The sequence below is a fragment of the Lonchura striata genome, chromosome 2 (genome assembly GCF_050655825.1).
Source record: "Lonchura striata isolate lonStrDom1 chromosome 2, ASM5065582v1, whole genome shotgun sequence".
Classification (NCBI taxonomy): domain Eukaryota; kingdom Metazoa; phylum Chordata; class Aves; order Passeriformes; family Estrildidae; genus Lonchura; species Lonchura striata.
The window spans coordinates 95,872,534-95,887,926 of record NC_140704.1 but is presented as its reverse complement, the minus strand read 5'-3'; the positions used below and the strand labels follow the sequence as shown (position 1 = coordinate 95,887,926).

General features: G+C 35.0%; 1 protein-coding gene across 3 annotated transcripts in view; it reads left to right on the top strand.

Annotated features, from left to right (window-relative positions):
* ELP2 (elongator acetyltransferase complex subunit 2) overlaps positions 1 to 15,393 on the top strand; it is a 38,007-nt gene that overhangs the window by 4,025 nt on the left and 18,589 nt on the right. For 2 of the 3 annotated variants that reach the window (XM_021528725.3, XM_021528724.3), the window contains exons 5-10: positions 1,177 to 1,254; positions 5,026 to 5,090; positions 10,989 to 11,055; positions 11,917 to 12,051; positions 12,947 to 13,042; positions 14,726 to 14,826. In XM_021528725.3, the coding sequence (XP_021384400.2) occupies positions 1,177 to 1,254; positions 5,026 to 5,090; positions 10,989 to 11,055; positions 11,917 to 12,051; positions 12,947 to 13,042; positions 14,726 to 14,826 (542 nt within the window). The remainder of the gene's footprint in view (positions 1 to 1,176; positions 1,255 to 5,025; positions 5,091 to 10,988; positions 11,056 to 11,916; positions 12,052 to 12,946; positions 13,043 to 14,725; positions 14,827 to 15,393) is intronic. The other variant, XM_085571789.1, reaches the window with a different exon arrangement.

Genomic DNA, 15,393 nt, shown 5'->3' with positions numbered 1-15,393 from the left:
TTAAATAAGAATGATGAATGCTTATCCATTAGATATTAAATCCTAACATCTTGTAATGCAACTACATTGATTTGTCTTCAGACTTTAGTACATCAAAGCCCTATATTACTCTTGGAAAGCCTTGGGCCATATTTGTTCTGCAGAATAATTTATCTCTATATTTCATCAGGGATGTGTGGCAAGAATTTACTTTCTTTAAAAAAATATGTATTCAGATTATGATAATCTGAACCATTGTTTTGCTCTGTTATGTGGAGGAAGACTAGCTGTATCCACATGTGAAGCAGAATTATGTAGTAAAATGATTAATGCTGGCATTAGAAATGTGAGGTTTTACTAGTCGCTTGTTTTTTTCTATTGTCCTGAGTCCAGTGAAGTTTGGGACAATGGGATCTTGACCTTCTATTGAACTAGGGTCTTGCATGGAAATATGGGAAAACAGCATTCTAAAATACATAAGAAATAAATTGGGTAGATAATTGAGATTTAAGGTGTTATTTGCTGCTTCAGTTTTAGTGACTGCAATTTTTCAGCTACCTTTTTCCTTCTTGGGTGTATTTGAAGATCTCATATTGCCTTGCCTAAGTGCAAGAGGTGGGAGTTGGCAATCTACAGTTCCATGTTCTGGAAGGTGTTTTTGGTGCTCCCAAAGAGCTCCATGAAGTCTCATCTTTTCCATTTTGTCTTGCTGGTGTGGGTTGCAGTGATAGAGGAACTAATTCTTCTGCTGTAGACAGGTTTTATTCTGCTATCTTCTTGTTGATTTTCATCTGGATGGCTTACTAGTTTAATGATTTCCAGGATCTCAGGGATGTTGTCAGGTTTTTGCTCATCTCTAGCTGCTGTTGTAGAAAATTCAGTTTTATCTTCCTGTGTTAATGCTATTGCCACAGGATATATTTTGTAATATTTATTGCTTCTGGTGTGTTACCGCAGTGAAGCTTTATAGATTTAACACTCAGTATTATCTTCTAACTCAACTAACTGGATGATTTTTTATGGCCATACAGAATATGATATTATTGTTTAGGCTTCTGAAAAAAAATGTAGATTTTTTTTCAACTTATTAAAATAAAAATGGATGGGAAATTTTAACTATGTAATATAGAATTAAATGAAGTGTAATTGTAATAGTCACAGCGAATGAGATCAACACTGTCTGTTCCTATTTTCCAGCTAAATGCATTGAAATTCTGGACTTTGGAAATGGATTTGTTCTGGATGTCTCCTTATCCTTCTTGCCTGGCAGCGATGGTGAGTAAAGCTGTACAATTTGAATATCAATGCAGGAAGAAAAATCTGAGAAATCCCCCAAACAGATTTTCATTTTACTAACTCCAGACATGTGTGCCACAGTTTTTGTTTTCTATGAAATCTGTTTAAACTGATTCTTGTATCTAAAGATTTTCTCTGAACTCTTCTCAGTAATTAAAAATAAAGACTGATTACAATGTCTTCCAAATGGCACTCAGATGGAGTTGTTTAGTTGAGCTGTTGAGATGGAAAGCTTTAAACCAGGGTAACAATACTGTAAATGAATGGGTTAGGATGATGCTGTTAGTTCCACCTGTTCCTTGTGGTGCTGCTGCATATGTTTCTCTTGTTGTTTGAATTGAAAGGCAAAATTCAGAAAAAATCTGAAGGCCTGCATTGAAAACCATAGGTTCCCAAGCAGTGTTTATCATCTGTTTGTTCAGTCTTAAATGTGAGAAAATTTGAGATGCTGAACTACTTTAACCTGACTGTTCAGTATGGTTTATGTAGGTTTCTACTAACAGAAATGTTAGCTTTTGTAGGCTGCCACAGACATATTCTTTTTGTGTAAATAGGTAAATACACTACCATGTACTTGTTAAGGTGAAGTTAAAAGGCTTGAGGTTAAATTAAAATCATTACTGCAAGTGTGAATATTTTTTAGAAGTGAAGTGTCTGTGGTGTCTATGAGCATAACATTGATATTGCAAAACAACAGATTATACCTTCATTTATGATACTGAACAGGTAAGAAATTCTCACTGTAACACTCTAGAGTAGTGCATCTGTTCAATGTTGAAATCATACGGTGTGTATGAGAAGTAACCATACATTCTGAAAACACCATAAATTAAAATTATCATATTAGTTCTTAAAACTAAGCGTTTCTGAAACTCAAATAGTATGAAATGTTTGAAGCTTCCGTGAATGGTGGAATAGCAAGGATTTTGTTTTCCCGAGTCCCCAAAATCAGTGTTGCTTAAAGCTACATTGAGAGCAGGACAATCCTTTATTATGATCCCATCCCAATTCAGATTAGTTATCCAAAGCAGTACAGCGCTCATAAACTGAAAAAGACTTATTTATTTTTCTCAAGAACTGAAATTATTTTCAATTTGCACAAAAATTTTATTTTGTGTGTAATTGAAAAAAATTCTAGACATCTGCTTTTTTTGTTCCAGTTCCGATACAGATGACCTCTGCTGCTAAAATTGCAAAGAAACAGTTTAGATTTTGAACCGTAAATGTATAGAGGTGTTTCCTGTAGAAATCTGTAAAGGGGCTTTTAATAAAATGTAGCCAGTGTTTTCTCCCTAAACCTGACACAGTAGTCCATACAGCTGAGGAATATGTTAATTCTGAATACTAAATAAAGTAGCTTAAAATATATTATTAAAAACTACTACTGATCATTTGTCAGAAACATTAATTTCTAATGGCAATTTGGAATTTTAATAATCTTCAGGGAAAAATGGTTATGATAAATTTACAAGTTGCTCAGAAATCTTTATGAAGACTGAGTTGTCAGCTGGACAGAGATTCAAAGAAGCTTTTCTCACGAGAACAATCTGCATTTCTTAAGGCAGGAACTAAATACAGAATTACTTTTCTGAAAATCATAAACTACATTTCCTGAAGCATTTACAGTAATCTCTAATTTCAGCAAGAAAATAAATTTGAGGCTTGCATTGAAAATTAATATATATGCAATGAATGCTTTAACTTTCAGAAGAAGTTCCTGATGCATAGGATTTTAATGATTGTCCTTGAAATGAATTATTAAAAAAAAAAATGAAACCATTTTTGTCAAGAAGTCAAATAGGGAAATCTGATAGACTGCTCATAAAAACCTGTCCAGCCATTTGCAGCTGGAAGGCAGCTTAAACACTTCTCTGGCAGCCTCTTTGTTAAGGAGTTTCTATACATTTGGTGTTTAGCCTTGAAGAAGAGCTTTTTGCAGTTTTAGTTGCTTACTTGCTTTTTGCCTTACAGTGCCTGCACAAACTCTGCTTCTAAAATGCTGGCATTAAGATTTATTTTTTACAAATCTTGATCAGCTATTTGTCATATAATCGGATTCTTCGTAAGACCTAGATAATTGTCATGATACAGCATGGCCTCTGACAGTAAATAAGTGTCTCCTCAGAACTGAATTGCAACAGGTAAAAAAAAATGGCAAGTGAACTGGGAAAAGCTCTGCTTATCCAACTTATTTTTTTTATTTCCTCTGCAGGAATTTTATCTTAATCAGATCCAAATTCTAATACTCCGAAGCATTTATGTGAAAAACTATATACTAGTCCATTTTTGACAGATAGATATTTCTTGATAGAACTTTTTGAGTGAAAGTATTTGCATTTGTCTGCAGCAGCAACTAAATCATAATTCTCTCTTTGCTTTTCTTAATTAAAGGTTCATTCCATTGAGTAAATATGTAATTACAGTAATGGCCCATCAAATGTGTTTCTCAGGAAAGGATGATATTGTCTTCAAGAACATCCATTGTATTGTGTTTTATGGAAGAAAATGTCAATTCTGCCCAATTTCTGTGGACCTGATGACCAGGTCTGCATTCAAAGCTGCTCATCACCTTCAATCCAAAGCCGTTTTTTTTTTTTAGACTATTAAAGAGAGGAGGAGACAGAGGTGAATTGTGACTTAGAGGTTAGAGAGAGGAAGCAAGTGATGGAACTATAAGAGAATATGGAATGTGACTGAGAAATGCAAGATGAACAGCGGATAACTAGGTACAGATTTGGTACAAGGAGAAAGAAGAGATTAGTATAGATGATAAACATACTGTGAATATTCAAGTTGATATTTGATGTATCCATAGTAAAGTTATCTATATGAAGGGATGTTATGGAAGCTTTTTGTTAAAAGAAGTAGTTGATTTTAGTGAAATTTGGTATCTGGTTTTCTACCCAGACTTGAGAAATGCAAATGTCTAGCCCTTAACTTAAAACTTATTTCTTCACAGCATTATACTAAATTTATTTGCTTGTACAGTTTCAGCCCAATGTTACAGCAGTAACACTTCTTCCTTATGATGTAAAAAAAAGAAGAATGGAATAAACGTTAACTATTTTTCTTCATCCTCTTCTGTTGGAGAGAGGATCTAATACACTGCCTAACTTCTCTTTTTTGAATTTAACTTTCTCTGGTTTGATTCAATAGACGTACTGGGTTTGTGCACTTTTTAGGTTAGCCAGTGGAAGTCTACTACTACTCAAGACTTGAGTAGTCTTGAGTGAAAAACATTTCATTGCTTTTGTGTTCTTGGGTACAGATAATGGTGATCTATCTTTCTATTCTGATATTTTTATTTGCTGTATAATAATTATGCAAACTCCATCTAAACACATCTTAGTTGATTTAGGAACTTGAATTGCCTTAGCTCTGAGTCATCTTGTTTTGTTCCTTCTTTCTGTTTTTAAAGCAAATGCCTGTTGATGTCAATAAAATATAATTAATTAAAAATTCTAATACTTGAACTTCTTACAGATATATGAGCTTGAGGCAAACTACTTCTTTTAGCATCTTAAATATTTATAGATATTATTTGCAGTTAAAATAACTTTTGAATTCTGTGTTCTTAAGATACTAATTTATTAGACAGCTAATATAGAAAATGCTAAAAAAGTGGTGTATCACACTTGCCTGTCTGTTAGTATTGTTGTATTTCTGTATTGATTTTTACATTGTTTATATTTTTTCATGTCCTAGATTATTAGATCTTATTAAAAAAAAAGACCTTCTTTTCCTTTCTAGTACCAATACTGGCCTGTGGTGGTGATGACTACAAAATAAGTTTGTTTATACAGCAGAATGGTCAGGTAATTGCAATTTTTGTCTCTTGCTCAGGGCATTACTGAGCTTCTGCTTCTTTTCAAATGTGCTGGTGATTTTTTCAAAGTCCTTCAGTAAGTCCTTTCTGTCTCTATGTAGCCATTGCATGCAACAACCTTTTTTCAAATAGTTCATTCCTTTTTTCTAGGTAATAATGAAATGCACATACAGAATATTGAAGTTGAATTCAGTGCCTGAAAGTGTTTGTTTTTCTTAATTTTTTCCCCTGATGGCCTGTTTCTATTCCCACTGATACAAAAGAGCTGCAACTGTCCTTCTTTATTAAGTATCCAGGCACTGAGTTGTTCATATGGAAATGATGTTACTTTCATTCTATAAATTCTTATAATAAAACTGACTTCTGAGGAATTTTAAGTTTGTTGCTAAGTATGCCCTTTATGTTTGACTGCTTTTGAACATCAAAAAAAAGTATTTTTAGGAGTATCCAATCTTATAAAAGCACACATTTTTCATGTGTTATTTGGAAGCTGGCAATTTTTAGTTTTTCATACAGATAAATATTCCTTTTGAGCAGTAGAAAAACGTTATTTCCTCTCTTGCATCTGTTCAGAGGTTTTGTTAGATTCTAAAGCATGTGTTGAATGACTGTTTTCCAAAACAGAACTCGGTATCACTTATTTCTTTCTCTCACTCCCTTAAAAAACCCTTCAAATCACAAATGCTCTCCCATTTCACCAGTGAAGCTACCATTTAGAACCCTGCTTTGAAACTGGCATATATAGAACCACTTATTCTGCTGTAATTGCTCAGACATACTCCCTTTAGGGATTAAAGAATAGATACTCCTTTATTTTTTTTTTTTTGAGAGTGATAAAAGCTACTTTATAGATAATTCTGCCTGTTTGTGCTGCCATGTACGGTAATAAGATTTTTTTGGTTGCTGTTGTTGCCAGTAAGATAAGTATTTAATTCCTTTCTTCTATGTTTAATGATTTCTTGACCACTCAGAAGAAAAGAAGGGTGCTTGGTTAGTTTTTTTCTTCTTTTTTCCTGTGTAGCTTATGAGTTATGTCAGAATTCTCTGATTCTCTGGGCATTAGCAACGGCAAAATGCCACTATTGATTCTCATGTGTTAAGGAAAGACTTTTATCTCGGGGACTGTGTGGTTGGTTTTTCTCCTTCAGAGCTTGAAACTTGTTTTCTTGTATGATTTGGGTTAATGAATTATATAAGGTTTGACTGCCAAAAATGTTCAGAGGTACATAACTTATTTTGTCCATTGTTGCCCAAACTTTCTATTATAACAATAGTCTGCCGTTTTAAAAGGCAGTCAGTCTGTGGAGGGTAAAGGAAGGTAACTTGAATAAAAAAGTTCCCTCTTAAGCTTTTTAAGCAAGTTTGTGCTGTCTTTGTTTGGAGGTAGGAAACTTGATTTATACAAGGGGTGAGCAGTTTTGTTTTGCATGTCTTATTTTTTACAGTTTCAATTTCAGAAAGTATTTTCACCAGCTGTTGTGACAGAGTTGGTGTTTAGAATATCTCTAAAATGAAGTGGGACTTCTTGTTGGTGTCTATCTTAACTTTCCAGAACATCTGTCTAGCTAAGTGGACTGTGCAGGCCTCAAAGAGAAGAGTCTGTGTTGTGTTTTACAACTATTAACAGAATTAAAAATCCTTGTGAGCCTTTGGACATGAATTCCTGCCTAGCTGCTAAATCTCATTCATCAGGTTTTCTCAGATCTACTGACACCTTTTTTATGGCTTCTTAGTAGTATTAAAGGTATTCAAAGGAAGTGTAGCCTTGCCATTTTTTATTGGAACTTGGCGTAGGAGAGTGATTAGAATCTTAGCTCCTGTGTCATTCCCTTACTGGTAAGGGCCTGTAGCTCTGTTCACTTAATACAGTGACTCTTGTAAAGCACTTCCTTTAGTTAACATCCTCAAAAAGGTTATTATGAATGTGAGTATGAATCCAGAGGTAGAACATGCATTTATAACAGGGCATTCCTATGAAACTTGAAGGGCACTGTTAGACTCTGAGGGAGGATGTAGCATGTTTACTTCGCTAATTCAAGCTACCTTTTGATAAACTCATTAATTTTGCAGTCAAAATGTATTTATTCATTAAAAACTATTTGGTTTTTACAACTGAGTGGGCATGCTTTTCATCTTTTGATACTCCTTACTCACAGATTCCTTACTGTGTTATATAGTAGAGAGAAAATGAATTCTTTGCTTTTCTGACTTTTTGGAAGAGGGTATTGATTTATAAAAGTATCCAGGGAGAAATCTTATAAACCATAATATGTCTTCCTGCTTGGGATATAACATCTACAGAAGTGGCCTGTGGAGGGCAAGGAAGTGAACCAGCAGACTAAATTAGAGTTTTAAACTAAAACATTTCTATTTGAGCTTTGTTTTTCTGAGAAGATGGTGTACCATGTGTTTTGGGTTCCACCCAAATAGTTTGGCATAGTTGAGATGAATCAAAGATAATTCAGGCTCTTTCTAATCTGTTGAGATTAACAGCTGCATAGAGGAGAGATATCACATCTAATGTCTGCTGGAGAAAATGAGAAGACTTGGACCACTATTGCCAGATTTACCAAGCTACTAGCCAGGTTACTAGTCTGGTCCTGAAAGATATGTATCCAAAGTGTGAGCAGGATTAGTTGTGTGGAGTGTGCTAGGCATGTCCACAGTTTTATTAGTTGTGCTGCCTACAGAACAGCTTTATTCTTTGCTTAAAAGGAAAGAGACCAGATTGCTGCTAAGCAACAATTTTCAGAGATTAGGTAAGAGGCATGGGAAAGCCTGTGAACTAGTCAGACCAGGAGGTTTTGTTAGATTTAACTGTTGGTACTGTAACTTCTTATGTATCCATTGAGGACCAAGTGGAAACTGAAACAGAAGAAATATGAGACTATAAAAACAAAATTGTAAAAAATGAGAAGAATGACAGCTCAAAACACTGGTGTGTATAGAACCTAGACAACAGTAGAAACTTTTACTGAATCACCTAAAAATAATGACCATGTGCATCTGCACGAACTTTTATATTGCTTCAATTTTAGAACTGAATACATCTGAAGAAACTGAATATAGGATGCCAAGAGACACAAACTTCAAAGAAAAGGGCAAAAACAATACTAAAAATCCTACCATAACAGCATACACTACTCCTTGCTCAGTTTCAGTCAACAGTTTTTATGGGAACCAATATCTTGAAAACTTTGACTCATAGAATCTTAGAATATCTCAAGTCTGAGGAGACCCATAAGGACTGCTGGCTCCAGCTCCTTGCAGACCACCTAAAACTAAATCATATGACTAAGAATGTGGTGTTCCTCGTGCTTCCCTTCTGTGTATGGTAATAGCCCTTGTGTTCACCTCTATTTTCCAGCCACTGTGCTGACCCTGCTCAGATAGCTGAAGAGTGGAGGGTGGTGTTATAGGGATGGGAAAGCAGCATGAGTCCATTTAAGGAACTGGATGCATTTTCAGGTTTGAGGGCATCTCTCTTCAGTAGTGAGGCTTCATACACCATCTAGCAATGGTATTACTGCCATGAGTGAATATGAGGTAATAAAATTCAGCAGCCACTACCTTAAATCATTTGAATAGTTCAATGGGACTATTCAATGTAAGCATATAAAAATTAGTACAGACTTTCAGCTGACTGTTTAAGCATGCTTGTTCTGCATCATGAAAGAGCTGCATGCTTGACTTCAAGCTAAGTAGTGCCTAAAATCCTGTTCAGAAAATGACTTAGAAATTTGAGGTGGTATTAATAAACTCAAAATAATTAGTTTTACTCTTTTAAGGGAAAACAAATCACTGCTTTTATTAATAGATCTCTTTGATGTAAGATGAGGAAGGTAATTATAAAAAACCCTACACCACCACACCTTGAAAAGGGAAAATGATTAGGTATGTGTTTGGATTAATATTAGGGTCAAATTTCGGGAGATATACACACTATTTTAGTGTTAAAGGAACAATAAAAGAGAAGGATGTTAGCAGCAGTTCAGCCTAGACAAATCTTTCCGTTAGAAAAAAAGTTACCACCTAACATTGATGACTATAAAATACAGAGCATTTTCTCAAAGATCGTATAAATGAATAAATAAATGTGTTTTATCTATTATCTAAAATATCAATTGCTAAAGATATTTTTTATGTATTGCCAGAAGCATGTCATCATCAGACAAATCTTTAGGTTGCTGTTTATCTCACTTCCTGGACTGTTCCTTCCTGCCTCTACATGGGCAGATGCTTAACATAAACATCTCTCTGGAATGTCCCATGTAAAGGTGTAAGTGGCTGCAGAAGTGACCAGCCAAGTAAGTCTTAGGTGGCTGTGAGAACACATTCTTAAGACCTAAACTTTCTGATGTGGAAATATCTGATCAGCTTGGTCTGATCATGTATCCTGTTCTGGTCATGTATCTCATATATAGATGGTTCTATAATTTTAGGGATGTTTACAAGGGCATGTTACAGGAGATGGGGCAATGGCTTCAAACTGAAAGAGGGTAGGTTTAGAGTAGATATTAGGAAGAAATTCTTTACTGTGGGACTGGAACAAGTTGTCCAGAGAAGTTGTGGATGCCCCATCCCTGGAGTGGCTTGAGAGTAGGCTGAATGAGGCTTTGAGCAACCTGGTCTAGTGGAAAGTGTCCCTGCTCATGGCTGGAGAGGGTGGATCATTTGGAAAATGTCTTTTCCAAATGAAACCATTTTAAGATCGTGGCTGCAAATGTGTGATGAGGAGAGGTAGAGTAATACTGTTTGATAGGAATGTAGTTTTGAAGAATATCAGAAATGCTGGATAAAGAGAGTGGCACCAATTTCTGAGTGTGGATTTTTTCATATGCATACAATTTTTTCCTTTTTCTTTTCCTGTCACAGGTAGGAAGGGAGACCTCAGTTGCAGGTGTGTGCTGATAGGAAAGGCTGTCATTTAGTCATAGTTCTAAGCAGGCCTAGGTAAGAAGGGATTTAGTAACATATAATGCCAGAAATAATGTGATAAGTTATTAATATTAAACTACACTAGTATTTTAACTGTAACAGTTTCTTCAGGCATTTTAATTCAACTTGGAGTAAAAAAATGTCATGGAAGTAGCACTGTTTCTGGGCAAAGAAAAATAGAAATTAGTTAAATGCTAAGAAAGGAGTAAATAGTTGTGCTTGAATCAAAGTAAAATAGTAATATTACATATGTTACAAATAAAAATAAATTACTTGTGAAAGTTCTTAAAAGGTAATCTAGACTGTGTTTGCATTCTGGTGTTCCTGAGCCCGTGTTCATGCAGAGTTTTCCATCAGCAGTTCTTGATATATACCTTCCTTAGAAATTTTGTCAATAAACTTAAGAAACATAGAGAATATTGCCAGTGCCATAACTTATTCTTGCTAATCATGTTCTATTACAAATATATAAATAAAAAATTATTCTTGACAATAATTTCAAAGCATTTACTCTTCTTTTTGTAGTTGATTTTACTTGTATTCATTTTCTTCATCACCTGCAGTTGCATCCACTTCACACAAATACAAGAAATTACTTGTCACATCAAACCTGCATTATGTTATTCTTGTGTACCACAGTAAGCCTGATAAACTTTAAAAAAGTTTCAGTGGTATCATAGAGAGACTGTAGCCTCTTGCAGGTGTAAACCTTAAATTCACATCCTTTCCTGCTCATATGTGGGTTACATGTATCTAATGGTGGCAAAACCAAAAAGACTCACCTCGAATCTGTGTATAAATTACAATCCTTAGTAGTGGCTTATTTTTTTTTCTCTGTTTCAAATAATAGAAGCTATAAATATAAAAGACTTGAAGAAATAAAGCTTATTGCTGATATGTGCATAGTCATTAGGTGCATTTCTGTGATGTAACAGGAGTTTTTATTCAGTTTCAGAAAACGTTAATACTCTCTGGCCATGAAGATTGGATAAGAGGCGTTGAGTGGGCAGTCTGTGGTCAGTATGCAAGATGAATAAAGTGAAATAGTGGTTTAATGGCAGTACTAGTGTTTTACCCCTCCAACAGTTGACCTTGATGCACTGTAGCACCTAAGCTGTTGTGATGTTTGTTTTCCTGAGATGGTGGTAATTAATATTAAAAATTAAGATGAAATTTTGTATCATATTAAAACATTTTTCATGCTTGTTTCAGGTATGTTTATCTGACTGGTACTTAAATGCAAAAAAATTTGGACTTTAGCAACTTGTCCTTTTCAATATACAAATGTCTCTGAGTGAGGAGGAGTAGAGGGGAAATTGTAATGTTTATATTTTCTTTTCTTGCTTCCCCTTGCCCCCTTTTTTTTTTTGATTGGGAAATTACAAGGAGAATCTTTTCAGACATTAACTAATCAAATAGTTATTGCATGGCACCAAAAAAAAAAAAAAAAAGGAATTTGAGGATGCTACAAGCCTGGAGAAAGTAAAGGAGGAAAGGAGATTTTGACAAGTATTGAGGCTGATAGAATTCCAAAAGCAACAGCCCATAAATACTAGGGAAGTATATGTATAACATGTACAGTGCTTACCATATCTTCCACATCCTACAATCATGGACATATTCCTAGTATGTTATAAAATAGTAGAGAATTTGAATTGTAGTAGGGAAATTTGAATTTGAATAGTAGGGAAAGTGAAATGATGTTCAGCTAAAACTGGATTTCTTTATGATACTGTGTACAGTAGGAAAAAATTGGGATAATTCTGTTAAGTGCATGTATGGAAAGGTGGTAGGTTAGTAATTTAGTCATGGCAGTGATTGTAATGAAAATTTGGCTCTATTTTTTTTTTTTTTCTTCTTTTTCTGAAAACAAATAGGTGAGGACCTTTTCTTAGCAAGTTGTGCTAAGGACTGTTTGATAAGAATTTGGAAAGTATGTACAAAATTAAAGCAGCTTCCAGAAACTGAAGATGATTTCATAAAACTGAAAGAGAATATTTTTACTGTTAAAGGTAGGTAACAACTGTAAAATTTCTGGCACAGCTTTTCACTTGTGCCTCTTTTCATGGTTCCAGGGAAGCTGATAAGGTGGTTACTACCTAGTATGGTTTGTTTCATGTTGACTGCATTGTTTTTAGCTGTTGAAAAAGCAGAATTACTGTTTTAAACCCAAAAGTTAAGGATGAATTACATGAAATGATAAGGGAGTGAGAGAGCTTAGTACCAGCATGGCTTGTTATTGTTATGCATATTTCAGATGCAATATGTAGGACATTTGTCTGTGAGAGAGAAGCTGTTCTGTAGTTCTCCTGTTTAATAGCTTAGCTTTCATTTTCTTTTGAATTCAATGAATTAAAAGGTGCTGTTATTACTTGAAGAGTAGAAACATAATGCAAAGTACAAAAAAGTATGTGCAGGCTTACTTTATGGTCATTTAACAAGCTGTTGAAGCACGGTAACATCAAATGCTTGCATTGCTGACATTGTAGGGTAAATTGTTTGGCAACCTAGTTAATATAATGATGTATGTATATGATGTTATGTGTAAAAAGTGCTCACAATAACTTCCTGCAAATCCTGATTCATTGATTGAAGCATCTTAATGCTTGTGTTTTCAGTCATTTGGAGATGCAAATATGCCTAAGAGTATGTGTAGTGCCAATTTAGAGCATTTATTTCAACATGCTTGAGAGTTCTTAAGGAATTCTGAGAGGCTCCATTGAGGCAATACACTGACCTATGACCATAAATGTGGTCCTCAGGGCTTATGCCAAAGTAGGTATCAGGAAGCTTTTGAGATATTGGTAGACTTTGAAAGCAGTTGATTATTTTCACTAAAGATACCAGAAATAACCTGGTCTTTCTTGGCTTTTAGAAAGAAATATGCTTTTCTCTGATTTGTGGTAGATGCTGACATATCATATGCAGTTTCTTTGGAGTCTGTGTTAGCTGGTCATGAAAACTGGGTGTATGCAGTTCACTGGCAACCTCCATTTTACAAAGGTAAAAAGATTGCAAACACTTACCAGTGTTAAGTATCATATACATAGATACAGTCACATGTCTTCGTGTTGTGTTTACATGTTCACTTGTTCTTGTAGAAATAACAGTCTTTACATTCTGCAAATAATGTTTTATGAGTAAACAGATATTGCCATGTACTCACATTTTCTTTAAGGAATGAAATGAAATAACAGAGCTGTAAAGACTTTATTGTAAGTGATTTGTTGGATATGGCATACAAATTAGTTTAAATAATCAGTATGAATTAATAGCTCTATTAAGTTACCTTCATACATGTTTTTAAAATGTCTGTTCTTCAGAAGGTGAACATACCTCAAGAGCTCTCCTTTCTTTTTAGTGGTGTAGATTCCTGGACTATCAGATTTTCTCAAGCATGTAACTTTAAGGCATTAGTGTAGACTTCCACTGAAACTGTTATTTATAGTTTAGTTTTACATTTTGCTCTAATATTTATCTTTCTTTTGAAATCCTTAGATTCTGACGCCTTGTTTACAGTACTGATTTGCTGTTATGTGTCTACTTGGCGTATAAGGGAAGCAGATTTTTGATTTGACATTGCACAGTCAGAACACCTTGAATATTTGGCAAAGGCGTCTTTTTTTCTGATATATTTTAGAGTTACTGATGGCAGGTGACTTCAGCAGTACAAAGGACAGCTTTGCTGGTCTAGACAAGACTTGAACAGCAGAGTGCCAGTAGACTGTCAAAATGCATGCAGTGAAAGACACAGGACTTGCTTTAAAAACACTGGTTTAGGTATCTGGTCCTTAAACTTCTCTTTTTTTTTTTTCTAAATTAGACACCAGTAAAAGATGTAGCCTTTTAGAACAAGGTTTAGGCACAATGTAGGGCTGTCAGCCTTGCAGTGCATTCTGAAAACTGTCCTGGTAGACTATGAAGTTTTCCAGGTGCTTCCACATAAGTGAAGCTGATTGTGTACTTTGGACTGCCCAATTCTGGGTTCCCTAAAATAGATTTGCACTAGAGGCAAACTGATCTGAGAGACATATTCTCAGTGCAGAAGGTAAGGTAGGAAGTCTGTTGCTAACATATCACCTCATGAGATGCCTGCCAATATCTCTATTATCAAGAAAAGTTCCTCAGTGCACAACTGCTGATGAGCCAGCTCCCTCTTTCCTGTTCTGTGTTGGGCTTTTTTTCTGGAGTGTTTCACTGCATTCTGGGGAGCAGTCCTGAATTACTGTATGCACTACAGGCTGCTAGAGTCTGCTGAAGTCAGTAGCAAACTTAACAATTTGGGGAAAAAAAACCAAGCAGTGAATACTGGGCAATTATTTTAAACTGTAAATCTCATTAAAACTTACTTAAGGAATGGAACCAAGGACTGCTGTGCATTTTCATTGTGAAACTCTAGCTTTTCCTCCAAATTATATTTAATTCAATATAAGTTTGGAGTGAGACAACTGGAATATGGTTGTTCTCATGTACGTGTTTTTCTTTGGGTGATTATGGCTGAGAATACAATATCTCCTAAATAATGCCTGGCAAGAATGTAGAGTCTGTAAATTTGGCATATAAGAAATTCATTGCATGTCTCTGATGTTGAACAATTTTAAAAATGTGTTTATATTTCAGTATCGCCTAATTTCTTCAGAACATAAGCTTGTAGGTTGTAGGGTAATAATTTTCTTTGTACTGTAGATGGCAGCATGAAACAACCAATGAGGTTATTATCTGCATCAATGGACAAAACTGTGATCATCTGGGAACCTGATGAAGAATCTGGAGTCTGGCTAGAACAGGCAAGTGTCAGTCTTTCTCACAATATGTGCTGTGTGCAATTTGTGTTTCCAGCATTATGTGTGTACTGTAGGGAACAGAAACTCTCTAAAATTCTGGCAGAGAAAGGCAAAGTGCTTTCTTGTGAAAATACTCATTCTGATGCTGTGTTGCAAATAAAACTCTGTTTTAAAAAAAGGTATACATATGATTTTTATTGCTTGTTTGTATTTTTTCTTACTGTACTGAGGAATTTATAAGGGGTGTTTGTGCTCAGCTGTCATTCATAGTGTACAAGGCAGGGGCTGCATAGTAATGCATGCTATGTGCTCCTGGTAAGAAGAGGAAGAAACCCTCTTGAACCATTTGCAGTTCATCCTTGTGCGAATGTGGCATGAGCAGTTACCACAGAGCAGCTGACACGAATTCACAAGCCTGGTTTTACTCACAGTAACTTGAACATTGGCTGTGTCATTAGCTTCTTCTATTTGAGTTGAGTATTCATGTGTCATTCATGTAGTATTCTGAAAGCTGTTCTGATGTGGATCATCCTAAATAAACAAGTAGTACAACCAGATTTCTCTAGTGCT